The following is a 14655-nucleotide window of genomic DNA, read 5'->3' on the forward strand; positions in this document are numbered from 1 at the left end:
ATCAATAGCAGCGCCGGCAAAGTGCCGATGTAGAGGGCTTTGCCGGTGCTTTTAAGCCTTTTTTCGACCGTTATCGGCTAGCAGCCGAAAAAGCGCTGCAAAAACTACGGTAAAGCGCCGCTAAAAATCGTGGCGCTTTACCGGTGACGCCCGGCGCTGCTCAGTGTAAAAGTGCCCTAATGGCTTACGGTTCGGGGACGCAAAGATCTATGCACAAATATAAGTTTGAACGGCAAATGGGCTCAAATTGTGTTATTGAGTTTGTTCATAAAGTTAAAAGGAGAATTTTTGGTGTTCGATTTTTTTACGTGATTAAGTGTATTATGAAATATTGGTTAGATAAGTTTTGAAACCCCCCCCCCCATAAAAAAAAGTGAACCATGGGCACATAAGATCGACATGACATTCTGGCTATTCAGAGACTCTGACAAACAATTGTTCTTAGGAGTGTTAGGCAGCACTAAATTTTTATTCCAACTTTCATATTTGCAAGTGTTGCTTTAGAATGAGAAAAAAAAGGAGTAAAGAAGTGAGCTTCTCTCCCAGTAACAGTATAGAACACAAATGACGCTCATCACCACTTTGTTTTCCGGCAGTTGCTCCTTACCGTTCCTTACATCTGTGTTGCAAGTGCCATCATTTGCATTGGTAATTTGCATCATCTTTAGCCCCAGTTCTCTGTGCGGTAATTGAAATCAATTTTATGCAAATGGGCTTGTTAATATTGCAGTCACATTGCTGTATTTAAATTCCACCCCTTTGGTGAAAATCGCCAAAAGCAAATATTTAAATTATTTTTATCAGCTCTATTTCGCCCTGAGGAGGTGAAATTTGTCTCGCCTATCAGCGAGTCATCACAAAAACTGTAAATTCCGAACCACTGTACAAATTAAAATCATTCATGCTTTACTTTAAAAGTGCAGGATTTTTTTTTTTTTGTTCTTATTTCGAATCCAATGTATTAAAAACTAAAATAATTTTTAGGGGAAAAAAAAATAATTAGATTATAGATTTTCACATTTATTTGTAATTATAAAACAAAGATTCAGTTATTAAACATTAACAACAAACTTATTTACTGTATGTAGCAAGGGTTTCGAGAACATTTGTGAATATTTAAAGTTTCAGGATATTATCAAATGAAAGATATTTAAAGGAAAACTCTAGCATATTTTATAGTATATAGTATATAGTATGTATAGTTTTATATATATATAGTATAATTTTATATTTTAACACATACAGTATATTGCATTGTATCTTAATAATTTATTGCACCAAAATAATATTATTTAACCTTAAAAAAAAACTCTAAGGGCTCAGCCACACTAGCGGCTGGGAGGTGGTAAAACCCTGCGGTTGAGCCATGGTTTCATCGCCCCCTCACCACTCCGACTTTAGCTGCAGAGGCAGTGGCCAGGGTTGTACACATGCCGCGGGCACAATGCTTTGCCTCACAATTACTTTGCTTTCAAACGAATGGGGGCACCCTGCAACCGCATGCAATTCTGACCTGTTAAATATACCATTGAAAAGGTTTAGTTATATCTATTTGATAAGTCTTAAAGCGGAGTTTCACCCAAAAGTGGAACTTTCACTTATTTGCTTCCTCCTCCCCTCCGGTGCCACATTTGGCAACTTTTGGGGGGGAGGGGAGAACGGGTACCTGTTTTTGACAGTTCTCTGTTCCCACTCCCGGGGGACGGCGGCATCCCTCGGAGGTTTGGCCCCCCTTCCCCTTCGTCCGCTGCCGGGCCAATTAAAAAGTGCAGCGCGCTTCACGCATGTGCTGTAGGGAACCGTCTGTGAAACCGAAAGGCTTCACTGCTGGTTTCCTTAGTGGAGATGGCGGCGGCAGCACCCAATAGCCAATCCGAAAATCGACTAGGGTGCCGACATCGCGGGCTCCCTGAACAGGTGAGTGACCATATACTAAAAGTCAGCAGCTACAGTATTTGTAGCTGCTGACTTTTTTTTCCCCAGGCTGGAACTCCTATTTAAAACAAAAATGTTGATACTTCCAGAAATCCAGGGGGTTGGATATTCCCTCTACACTCTGTAGTGTTATCAAGCTTTGCCCAGTTCACCTCTGTGGACTACAGGACACCCCCAGTAGGTTATGTGGTGGTGGTGGGGAGGGGGGTTCGCCCTACTTCCTGTTCTAGGGTGACAATGCTTCTAGATACAGTACAGTGAATGAGTGTGGTCACCCTTGTATAGGGACAATGTGACTGGCAGAATCACCAGGTGAAAATAAAGGAAAATATATTCTAAAAGTAAAACGTATTCAACCGCTACATCTAAAGACTTGTAAGGTGCAATATACTAAGATTTTGTTATTTAGTTCTTGAGTTTTAGATTTTTGATTTGACATTTTGAATCCATCCCCAGACATTTTTTTTTTTGGACAGAACAGGAAGGGTTAGAACATCAAACTACTATTTGTATTGTGTACTTCTCCCCTAATTTTTTGTACTGGTATTACGGGGACAGGAAGTAAGAAGAAATGTACTCAACTGATGTCAGGGCTGGGCTCAGCCCTTCCTTTTTAGAGCTGGTCAATCAGCTGTTGGCTAATTTCCAGCTCCTATCTCTCTCCACAGTTACTCAGCTGTTGATGATATCCTGCTCGTCAGTCCTGCCTACTTAAGCCGTTCAGCCCAGTGGATCTCTGCCTTCACCTTGGTCAACATCACAGAAATCTCCTGCGATCCTGTTCAAGACTTGCTTTGCTAACATCCCTTCTGGCTCCAGATCCTGCTTGCTGTTCCACTACATTGATCCCTGACTTCTGGCTTGGCTGACTATCCGTTCCGGTTACTGAACTTTGGCTATGTTTTGAGTACGTATGTTCCTTTTACTTTTATTATTAAACAAGTGTGATTTAACCGTACTTCTGATTTGGCCTGATTTCATGGTTTCTGACAACTGAGTCTCGAGCTGCAAAAAAACTGTTTGCAATCACAACAGCTGCTGAGAAAAAAATACCAACCGCTGTAAAGAGTGCATTGTTCTATGTGTTCTATTGTGTTCTATGAGTCAGATCTGTGAGGAAGACTTTCTGTGAGTGTGGTGCAGTAAGTCACAGCCGCCATACAGCAACTAACACTAACAGCAGGTAAAGTCAATTTATACATAGAGTTTTAACAGCTGCTACCTAGGGATTTGACAGAGAGCTGTGATGGAGCAATAAAGAGCTTGTGTAAATGAATAAAAGCTGACCACTGTAAGCACTCCTGTCAGTGGTAAATGGTTTGTCTTGACACTCTGATACTTGTGCAGGAGAGCTTGTTCTGTTGAAAAAAACAGCTGGCCAGATCACCAGATGAAAATAAAAGAAAAAAAAAGCCTAAAAAAGAAAACAAATGCAGCCATCAACATCCAAGAATTGGTAACCTGCAATATAATAAATGTATGCTTTTGGGTTTAATACTGCTTTAAGTAATAGTAAAATAACACTCTGTAAAAATAGAATATATTTTTTTTTCCAGCAATGGGAGTACAGTAATTATTCCCATAATAAGACAACCCTCCAGCACTTACCTGGCTTCCACGTACATGGTAATACATTTTCAATGCTTGCTATTGGAGAGACTTTTGCTGAAATTGTTTTTCCCAAACACTCGCAGGCTCTCTCCGGCTTCTGGCTGCAACTTCACATTCGGTACGGTAAAAATGGAAGACACTGAGGAGAGAAAAGATACAGAAAATCAAAACTTCCTCTTCACCAGTTGTAACAAGCACAGCGCAGTGGTGACATCAATGTTGCGGTGACATGGTGCCATCATCAATACTGAGTTACTCTTAGGTCATTTAATCCGGGATCTATACTTAAAGTTTATCTAAAGTCAAAACTTTCCTTTTCTTAGTTTTGTAAAGCATAAGGAACGCTTAATGTATTAGTAAACCCAAAATGTATTTTTTCAAATAAAATTGCCCTCGTTTAACTGTAAAACCATTTCCGTAAAATGCCTGTGGCTTCCTCATTCCCAATGGCAATGCTCTGTAAGATGATCTTCACTTTGCAGCGTTGCCACCTTCCCACACTTGCTCCGGTTCTGTCTCCTGAACAGCCCTAATTACACATGGGAGCCCCGTGCTCCCCTCAATTCCAGCATAACCACATGACATATAACTTCATTAAAGATTATGTAAACCAACATTTAATATTCCTGATATGTCCCTGCTGTACCATGTACTTGTATGAAAATGTATCCTGTTCTCTTTGTATTGCTTCCTTTATGTGGAATCCCTGGTGTTCCTGCCAATCCCTCTGCTTTCCTATTAAAATTGGACCACACCATGAGATAACAGCTTGGTCAGTTCTGTAGCTGTGCTAGGAATTCAGCCTGCTCTCCTCCAATGATCAGACTTGACACCCGCCCCCCCCCCCCCCCTTCCCCCTTTGCATAGCCATTCACTGGGAAGATCAATACACTGCTGTTTCTCTTCCCCCAGCTCTTATGCAGCTGAAAAGAGAAGAAATGTGAACTTTTTTTAAAAAAAAGGGAAAAAAGGGTATTTAGATTTTTTTTTTTAAAAAGAGAAGTATGGGATTTCTTTTTATTTTAGAATCATACTTACCTAGGTGGATGCAGCATCGCTCCGATGCTGCATTTGTCTACCACAGCCTCTAAGGCTGAGAAGTGAGTGATCAAACACTGCAAATCGCTCAGTTCTCACAGCTCCATGAGCACAGAGCTGGTGACTGTCAGCCACTGAGAGGCTGAGCTGGGTGCCGGTCCAGGCATGTGGATGGATCCTGGTCAAATGGTCGCGATCCTTCCAGAGCCTGGACCGGCTCTGTGACATCCGCCAGCAGCGGGCTTCAGCTGTACTTCTCTTTTAATAGCTATACACAATCTATATACAAATGTTTTGCCTTTAATTTTAAACGGAATGGGTTGTTCTACAAGGTGTTGATTTGCAATCACTTTATGACATTGTTTTGATTTACAGGTGGTGGCAATTACAGTTACAAAAAAATCAATCTGAGAATACAAATCATCATGTTATCATGGTAACGATAGTCATGTGACTGCAAATGCTCCAATCCGCTGTGTATGATGGAAGCAGTGTTAATTTTGTCGACTAAAACATTTTAGTCGAATAACTTAATACCATTTTAGTCGACTAAAATACGACTAAAACTACAATGGCATTTTAGTCAAAAGACTAGGGCTAAAACTAAATTGAAATTTGATGCCAAAATTAAGACTGGTCTGTAGTGCATGTTCATACCTCAATAACATAAATAAGAACATATTTAATTTTTCACTCCAGCAGTATATGAGTTTGGAAATTGTAGAGAAATGCTTAAATAATGCATTACAATTTAACTACACCCATTAGATTTTAGATGACTAAAATGAGTTTTAGTCGACTAAAATGGAGAAGACTAAATGGGAATAAAATTAAAATGCTATTTTAGTACTAAGACTAAAAGTAAATTGAGATTTGGTCATCTGATGTGATGCTGCTTAGCCCTGCGAACCGACCATGGCTGTGCAATGCGGAAAAGCAGAATATGAGTCACATGACTAAAATAAAATTGCTAAAAAAAAAAAAAAAAAAAAGTGGGAATTTATCTTACGTGGAATATTGCAATTTAGGGATGAATTATTTTGTGTTAGTTTTGCCAACTTATATAGCGGGATGAATTTACTGATACTTTATATCAATGTATATTTGAAATACAATTTGTCAAGTTCTGTATAGGGAGATTTTCCGTTAACGTCCTGCCTCAAGGGACAGCAAGAGGTGAGAGGAAACCTCTCTGAAGTGAGGGAAATCCTTTCTTAAGTGTCCCATACAGCTGTCAGTTTTTTGTTTTTATTCAACCAGTGGGATGAAAGAAAAAAACTGACCGATTCCCCTATCGATACCTTTGAAATGGATGGGGGAATCCTCCCCGCTGTGACATGGACTTCCCCATCATCAGTATACACTGATCAGCACTGCAGTCTACAGCCTGCAGCACTGTTTGAGAGTAGAAAATCCAACAGGGTCAGCAGATCCACTTCTGTTCAACCACAGTACCTACACATGGATCGCAAATATCGCCGGTCCCTGATGAACCGGACAAATTTTGATCCATGTATGATCAGCTTTAGCCAATTGTCACCAAAACAATTTTAGTTTTTCCCTTATTCATTCCTGTTGACAGTGGCCACTAAAACAAATAGAGAGGGTGGATTTCACCAGTGGGGACACAAACAGCAACAAAAACCTTAAATGTGTATAAAAGAAGGCCAAGGAGTGTAGCGTTTGTTTAAATAGAAGTTTTGGTCAAAGTAATACTGGTACGTTTAGTCTGGTATAGGGTATTTTCCCATAAAGCGGTTGTAAATTCTTACATATACCTAGTGAAGTGACTGGCCTCAGGTGATATACAGATATAAAATAAATCTTCCTACACACGTTGTACCTGTTTATCTGCAGCCCTTTCTACTCTACAGCCATTCAAAGTCCAGAATTTATACAGCATTTCTCAGCTCCAGAAGGCAGAGGGTTGTAATCTGATGTCACCCACTGCACAGCCTAAAGTAGGGAGCTGAGTGTAATCTGAGTGGACACCCCCCCCCCCCCCTTCACAATCTCATAGGAAAACATGCACAGTTGAGGCTGTCAATCACCTGCTGAGACAAAGAGAGGGAGAGAAGTGGGTGAGTAAAGGGGGTGAGAAAGTGGGTAGGAAAATAGTAAGGGGCAAGTGGAAAGCAGGTGATAGGCAGGTATGACACCCTGTAATAAAAGAATTTGCATGAGTAAGGGTACATATGTGATGCATTGTAGGTTATTATCAAAGTAATTAACTTTGCAGATATCGCTAGGCCGTGGAGAGGAAAAAGTAGGTTACTTTGTGAAGTTACTTAATGAGGTGCAGGTTGCAGATCCAGGATCGCTTTGTGAGACTAGGGTAGGGCGCAGGAGGGATGAGAAGTCCATAGAGACCAAGTAGTGAGGAATTGGTCTTGGAGGAGATGAGCTTTAGCGAACATAAGTTAGAATAGGGCATGTTCATTTACGATGTGTACGGTGGTCAAAACATCGGGAGGTGTTGCTTGTTTCCAGCTTCTAGTTCTGGTAAGTCCAGGCCAGGAGTCCATGCCTATTCCCAGTAAAGCCAGTTTTGGGTCTGGTTTGAGTGGGAGTTTGATGATGGAGGAGGCCAAGGCAAAGACAGAAGACCAGAAAGTGAAATGTTGGGACATGCCTACCAGAGCTGTGCGGATGTTCCGGTAAGGCTGCAATTTCACCAGCATTAAGGGGGGAGTTGGATAGATGGTAGCCAGCCTTTCAGGAGTAAAAGTACCAGTTGTGTAGGAGCTTTTGAGCAGATTCCCAGTGTGATAGGCATTGAGAGTGTTTGAGAGGAAGTCGTGTGGCAGTGCACCATTGCTTGTGAGTAGCTGAAGATTGAAGGGCACATTCCCAAAATAGCATGGAAGTTTTTTGTGAATAGGCACTACTTCCGAGTAGGCCATAGACGTTTGATACCCCCAGTAATGTGTACTCTTTAATTGCGCTCGTGGTCAGAGACTTGGCTAGGCTGTCTGGCTAACTGAATAAATCAGGAGAATGGATTTGCAAATCTTTTGGCAGGTTAGCCATTTGCCTGGAATTCTAAAAGATGAAAAATTCTATATTTTTTTGGCCAGCCTCTCTACATCTACCAGCTTCAAGACAACACGTGTGAGTACCATATGGATATCCCATCAATACCATGGGAAGGAAATGCTGGGTGGTCACTCCTTTCTGAAATTAAAAGGACCTAAAAAGGCAGCTATATTACATACCACAGGCTTCCTTGATGTGTTTACAACAAATATATTAAAATTTTAAAACCAAGCTCTCTGCATATGTAGGCAGAATGCTTTTCATTTTCCTTTTTTTTGCATCTGGATGTGTTTCATAATGATTATCTTCCCAGCACAGAAGCCATATTCCTCCAACTTCAAATTTCACTGGAGGCATTTAACGAAAAAAAAAAAAAAACCCGTCCTTTAAAATAAAATGATTTTTCATCTTTTTTTTTCTCCCTCCCTTCAAAAGGTTTCAGTGCTTGCGTCGTTTAACGTTATGCAAAGATGTGTTTCTGCTGGAGCCTATCTCCTTACGGTTATGCTTCTGCAAATTACCTGCTGTGAGTTGATAAAAGGATTATTGCTGCCAAAATTCTTAATCTGTGAAATTACAAATTAAATTCTCATATTAAAAATACCACCCTGAGGTATTTTTTTGTGGCTTTAATTCCCCTCTGGTGTTCTGCATACATTGTACTTGTTAATGACGAGGACAAGGCGCTCGCGGTTGGCAGCCTGCTGCCGTGTGATAATGTGTCGGCGTTCTCCCGCCGCCGATCGAGGCCCCCGGATTTAACCACTGGCTGATAAACTAAGTGGCATCCGGGTAATAACTCAACATTAAGTGAAAAGTACTACTAGAGAATACTGAATTCAGAGACGATCAAAATCCCGAGCGCTCTTAATCATTCATTCAGATCGGATTGAGATGTCATAAATGGGAAATGATCACAGCCGAGGAGGCTGCATTCAACGTTGGAAGGGGAGGGGGGGGGGAGGAAGAAAAAAAATTCATTTTCCTACTTAATTCCTAGCTGGCCTCACTGACAGCTCTTAAGCATAATCTGCTGTGATACTGAGGGGAGAGGGCCTATGCGGGAGGACTCTGGGAAAACACAAAGCTCAGTAAAAGATCCGTAACGTGAAAATCCACCTGTGTCTGCTATTTAGATTCGAAATGCCCTATTGAATGAGTTAGCAATAGAAGAATCAATCACAGAATTAAAGAAAAAAGACTGGATGGGTTTTTAAAGGGTAATATTGTTTTTTATGGTTACCGAAAAGGTTATATGAGAATATTTTGCTCCATGGACTTGTTCTGACCCCCATTGAGGTATACATGGCCACAGCTGCACAAATTTGGTGGTATTTGATCACCTTTGCATTTTTTATTTTTTTCGCTATAAACAAAAGACCAACAATTTTGAAAAAAAAAAAAAAACTATATTTTTTACTTTCTGCTATAATAGATTATGGGAGACACATAGTGGGGGAGAGTAAAAAATAAAATAAAAAATCCCCTAAAAATGTTAAAATATATTAATAGTAAGAACGCAAGGTCAGAGCATATTGGCCCCATAAAGGATGGCCACAAGAGAGAGGGCAACTGTATTAAATACACTCTTCTCAGTTCTTACAAAGGAAAAGAAAGAGTTACATACGCAAGACAGTATTGTTGGTAACGTTACATGGAATTTACTTGTCTGGTTAACAGCAGCCGGTGTTCAAAAGAGACGTGAAAAACGTAATGTGAAAAATGATGGTTTATACCTGAGAGCCCTCAAAGAACTTAGCCATGTTATAGCCAGACTGTAGTTCCTAATTTTTAATGGACAGCTTACTGACCGGAATGGTACCAGCTGATTGAATATTGGTACCACATTTGCTTTTTGCCAAACAGGGGCTGAGATATATATCTGGAAATTACAGACCAGTCAGCCTAACATCAATAGTATATAAACTATTGGCGGAATGACAAGGGACCACATACAAGAGTTTGCTGATGAAAATAGTACTATTAGTAGCAACCAGCATAGATTTATGACAGATCATTCTTGCCAGCCAACCTGTAATCATTCTAGGAGGTGGTAAACTGTAATTAAGATAGAGGAAAACCTATGGATGTGGTGTATCTGGGTTTCCCCAAAAGCATTTGACACAGTACCACATAAATGCTTAATTTAGAAAATTGAAGTCTGCTGGCACTGACAATAGTGTATCTACCTGAATAGAAAACTGGTTACAGGAGCACAACATCCAAAGGGTGGTGATTAATAGTTTATCTTCCGAGTGGTCTAGGGTTGTAAGTGGGGCACCCCAAGGCTCTGTCCTGAAACCAAATCTGTTTAACTGGTTCATAAATGATACGGATGTTGGTATAAATTGTTCAGTCTCAGTGTTTGCTGACGATTCCAAGCTAAGCAGGGCAATAACGTCACAGGAGGGAGAATCTCTGGGGGAATCGATGATGGAAAAGGGTCTGGAGGTCCTAGGAGATCAAAGACTCAATAATAATAGCATGCAATGCCAAGCTCCAGCTTGCAGACTATTAGCATGCATTAAAGGAGAAGTACAGCCAAAACTCGTTTGCTCATTCATCATGTGGATCACAGGAGTGCAGTTCTGTGACCCATTTTCAGCTGACAGCGGGCTGAAGCAGAGCCGATTCAGGCTCGGGCAAGATCGTGACAATGAAGTCAGGATCTGCCCACATGCCTGGACCGGCGAGCCACTGAGAGCCTGAGAGGGCCGCTCCTGCCCCCAACCCAGCGCTCCAGTATGCAGGGGGGAGGGTCACAGCAGAGAGCCGTTGACTGACAGTCACTGGCTTTCTGCTCAGGGAGCTGTGAGAACCGACTGATCGGCAGGGTTTGATCACGTGGTTTTCAGTGTTAGAGCCGGCAGGGGACACCTAGGTAAAACTATAATTCTACCACATTACATAACTTTGGTTCAGCCACATCTTGAGTATGATGTCCCTTGCCTTAGGAAGGATGTGCTGGAACTGAAGAGAGCTCAGAGAAGGGCAAAAAAGTTAATAAGGGGGCTGGGGGACCTCAGTTAGGAAAAGCAGATGAGAAACTCTAAGCATATTCTTCCTGGAGAAGAGACAACTAAATGTTGATTCTAGCATTAGGAGAAAACTATCCAATCTTAGGACTCTTCAGAAGACATGTGGCCACTCAATCAAGTTGGACGAGAAGCTGTTTAACCGCAAACTGCATAAAGGGTTCCTTACGGTTACAGTGGTAAGGATGTGGAACTCCCTTCCACAGTTTGTGTTGTCAATGGGGAGTGTAGAGATATTCAAAACACTTTTAGAAGTGTTCCTTAGTAAACGCAATGTACAGAGATATGAGAAATGGGAGTGATATAAACACATACACACACGCACTGAGCTGGATGAACTGGTGTCTTTATTCCCCCCTATGGGTAGCCAACTTCCCGGAATTAACTATTGCACCCCAGTAGGCTCTCCTACACAAGCGCTATCTCATTACATTATGTAAGCTCTACTTGTTAGTTACGCTACCTGAGGCAATTTAAACACTCCCCACATGCTCCAGATGTCCGGACTTTGGGTGTTACCTTGCAATACTTGATATGTATCGAAGGTCTACATGTACACATAATGCCCTATGCGTTATGGATACTGTTGTGCTACCTGTTTACTTTCCTGTCCATTTAAGGACCACTCTGACTGTATCACTTTTGTTCCTTACTGAGCTACAACATACTTAAACAATAGACTAAAGGTTGGCTGAATTCTCTCCCCCTCGCCACACAGCTTGTTCCCAGATGGGGTGTCCAAGGGTGTCAGTGATCCTCCTAACCTTGAAGTTCAACCATTGAAATGGTTTGCAATGTCTACACATGTTTGTTATTATTGTTTTTCCATTTGTACCGATACATATGACTCTACTTCCTATGTCCTACTGTATGGTTGCCATTGTTCACCCCCCCCCCCCCCCCCCCCATTTTTTTTTCTGTTCTTCCTGAAAACTTTAATAAAAATACTGAACAAGAACTTGTGTCTTTATTCAACTTCACCAACTATGAAACTACACACTGTTGAGTTCATCTCTGCTATGTCCTCCTATCAGTATGCTCCTTACACTGCAGCACACCTGATTGGCTCATTATGCTACTTCTTCCTCTCTCATTTTGGGCTGTGCTGTTCTACAATACAGTGGACTCCAAGAGGCTGATACCAAATCAAATTTAGATACAATTACTGCTTGCATTAAAAAAAAAAAAAAAAAAACACATATTTTACCGATTACAGTGTTGCATTAACATGAACCTATTGTCTCTGCTTGTAGTTCAGCTGTAAATTTATAAACTCCAAAATTAAATAATATTGACCAAAAACCATTAAGGTTTTTCTTTTACAAGCCTACAAAAATACAACTGTCTCTGTGCTTCTCAGTTAGTTCTAGATCTTTCTGTGAGACACCTGCGTGCGTTCCTTTCATTTCAGATAAAGCAAGTCATCACCACAAACACCCACTTTTATTTGTTATTTTGTTTTGCTTCCTTCTGTCGCTAGAAAGCTGTTTATTTAAAAAAAATAAAAGAAGTCGAGAGAAGATGTTGAAAATTCTAAAGAGCTGAAAAGGAGCATCTGAAATATCTTTACATTTTCTGGATGTCACACTGCGTTAAATCAAGAGGGAGCCGATTCTTCATTGAAAATTCAAAGAATGGGGAAGGCTTGATACTTCTTTCTATATTTGTGTTTTCTGTTGCTGCAGGGATAGTGTACAAGACTTTTTCCATTTTCTTCTGAATAACCGCAGAGCTCTGTCTCAGACAAATTGTGTTGTTTTTCTCTAATGTGACAATGTCTTGTTCTTTCTGCACAGTATGAACATCAGAAACAAGTCACCTGTTCTTCTGGTGGCCCAATCTGAAACAGATTAGGTCAACCACAGCCAAAGCAGAGAAAAGGGAGTTCAGATAAAGTGCTTACTGTCAATATTAAGAAGAGACTGGCTTGGATGTGTAGGGTGGTGCCGGATAATGGTGTGGTTGATCCCTCAAACTGGAACCCAAGGTTGAAGGATCCAGATGGTACTGGTGTGTGAGATCTGTTAAAGTCTTTAGCTGCTCAACTCCTGTAGGGATCAGTCTAAGTAGTGGTCTTTCAGCAGTGAATCGTCAAAAAAAAGGTAGATAGGGATCACAAAGCTTGAGTCTAATGCCCCGTACACACGGTCGGATTTTCCGACGGAAAATGTGTGATAGGACCCTGTTGTCGGAAATTCCGACCGTGTGTGGGCTCCATCACACATTTTCCATCGGATTTTCCGACACACAAAGTTTGAGAGCAGGCTATAAAATTTTCCGACAACAAAATCCGTTGTCGGAATTTCCGATCGTGTGTACACAAATCCGACGCACAAAGTGCCACGCATGCTCAGAATAAATAAGGAGATGAAAGCTATTGGCTACTGCCCCGTTTATAGTCCCAACGTACGTGTTTTACGTCACCGCGTTCAGAATGATCGGATTTTCCGACAACTTTGTGTGACCGTGTGTATGCAGGACAAGTTTGAGCCAACATCCGTCGGAAAAAATCATAGGATTTTGTTGTTGGAATGTCCAGTCAATGTCCGACCGTGTGTATGGGGCATAAGAATCCAATTTTTTTTTTTTTTTGAGTCCGGTGCCTGACTATTTTTTTTTTTTGCTGTCAATAAAAAATTGGATTCTAACATTTAAGTTTTGCACTTGGCTGTCTAAAGTTGGCCATACATGAATCGAAATTCAGCAGGAGCCGAGAGCGAATTTCAATCCATTTATGGCTGTTATCAGTTGACTTTTCATGAACGGGCTTGTTGAAAAATTTCCACTTGATCAGCACATGCAGCCAATGGGCTGTATCGCTGATCAGTGTATTCTGACGGTGGGGGAGTGCCGTTGTCAGAATACAATGATACAGCAGGGAGGATTTCCCCATCAACTTAGAATGTGTGGATGGGGAAATCAGTTAAAGTGTAAGTAACCCCCCTCTCATTTTCAGCCAAGAAAGCTGCCATTGTTGCCTCTGTTTAATCTACAACTGCCATGATGCTGCACATGTGATCAGTTATGACACCAGCCATTGGATGATTTGACAGTTTGGTTGAGAGCGCAACCAATGGGAGTGTTACATTTCCATTACAGGCCGGAAATTAATCTGTTTTATGGATGGGTTTACTTCCACTTTAATTTTTTTTTTGTTTAGCCAACTGAGTGATGTTTGGCCAGCTTCAGAGCTCCTCACACACCACATCTGCCTATAATGCAGAAGGCACTAGTCCTACAAAACCTTAAAGTGATTGGTATTTTAAAAAAATTAAAAACGAGGGTGTAAAAACATATCATAATTACCTCCACTGTGCAGCTCGTTTTGCACAGTGTGGCCCCGATCCTCGACTTCTGGGGTCCCCTGGTGGTGCTCGCAGCTCCTCCCCGCATCAGATAACCCCCTGGGAGAAGCGCTCTCCCGAGGGGATTACCATGCGGGCGCACTCCCAAGTCCAGCATTTGCATCCATAGAAACGAATGCCGGATTCGGCCCTGCCCCCTGGCGCCCTCATCATTGGATTTGATTGACAGCAGTGGAAGCCAATGGCTGCGCTGCTATCAATCTATCCAATCAAGAGCCAGGACCCTGTGGAGAGATGGAGAGCATGTCTCCACCGATCGAAATACAGGGCTCAGGTGAGTAAAACGGGGGGGGGGGGGGGGCTAGGGGGCCGGTCACTGTCAGGTGTTTTTTCACCTTAATGCATATGATGCATTAAGGTGAAAAAACACAAGGGTTTACAACCCCTTTGCTTATACAGTTTTCAAACAGCATGCCCTATTCTGGATAGTCAAGTCCCATTGGTTGGTTTTGTAAGGTCTGTGCTAACCTATAAATACATTATATATATTATCCAGAGGCTGATTCTGCTGTCAAACCTCAAAGTGGTAGTAAAGTCTTTTTTTTTTAACTTGTGCCTACAGGTAACCCTATAATAAGGCTTACCTGTAGGTCCAGTGAATAGCTCATAAACATGCAGTGTTTAGGAGAAATTCA

At 41.4% G+C, this 14655-nt stretch overlaps 1 protein-coding gene across 4 annotated transcripts in view; it reads right to left on the reverse strand.

Moving 5' to 3' along the window:
* CDK14 (cyclin dependent kinase 14) overlaps window positions 1-14655 on the reverse strand; it is a 678339-nt gene that overhangs the window by 123970 nt on the left and 539714 nt on the right. For 3 of the 4 annotated variants that reach the window (XM_073629653.1, XM_073629651.1, XM_073629654.1), the window contains one exon: window positions 3544-3685. In XM_073629653.1, coding sequence (XP_073485754.1) covers window positions 3573-3685 — 113 coding nt within the window. In that variant the 3' untranslated portion in view covers window positions 3544-3572. The remainder of the gene's footprint in view (window positions 1-3543; window positions 3686-14655) is intronic. The other variant, XM_073629652.1, reaches the window with a different exon arrangement.

Source organism: Aquarana catesbeiana, linkage group LG05, assembly GCF_042186555.1.
Source record: "Aquarana catesbeiana isolate 2022-GZ linkage group LG05, ASM4218655v1, whole genome shotgun sequence".
In the NCBI taxonomy this organism is placed as follows: Eukaryota; Metazoa; Chordata; class Amphibia; order Anura; family Ranidae; genus Aquarana; species Aquarana catesbeiana.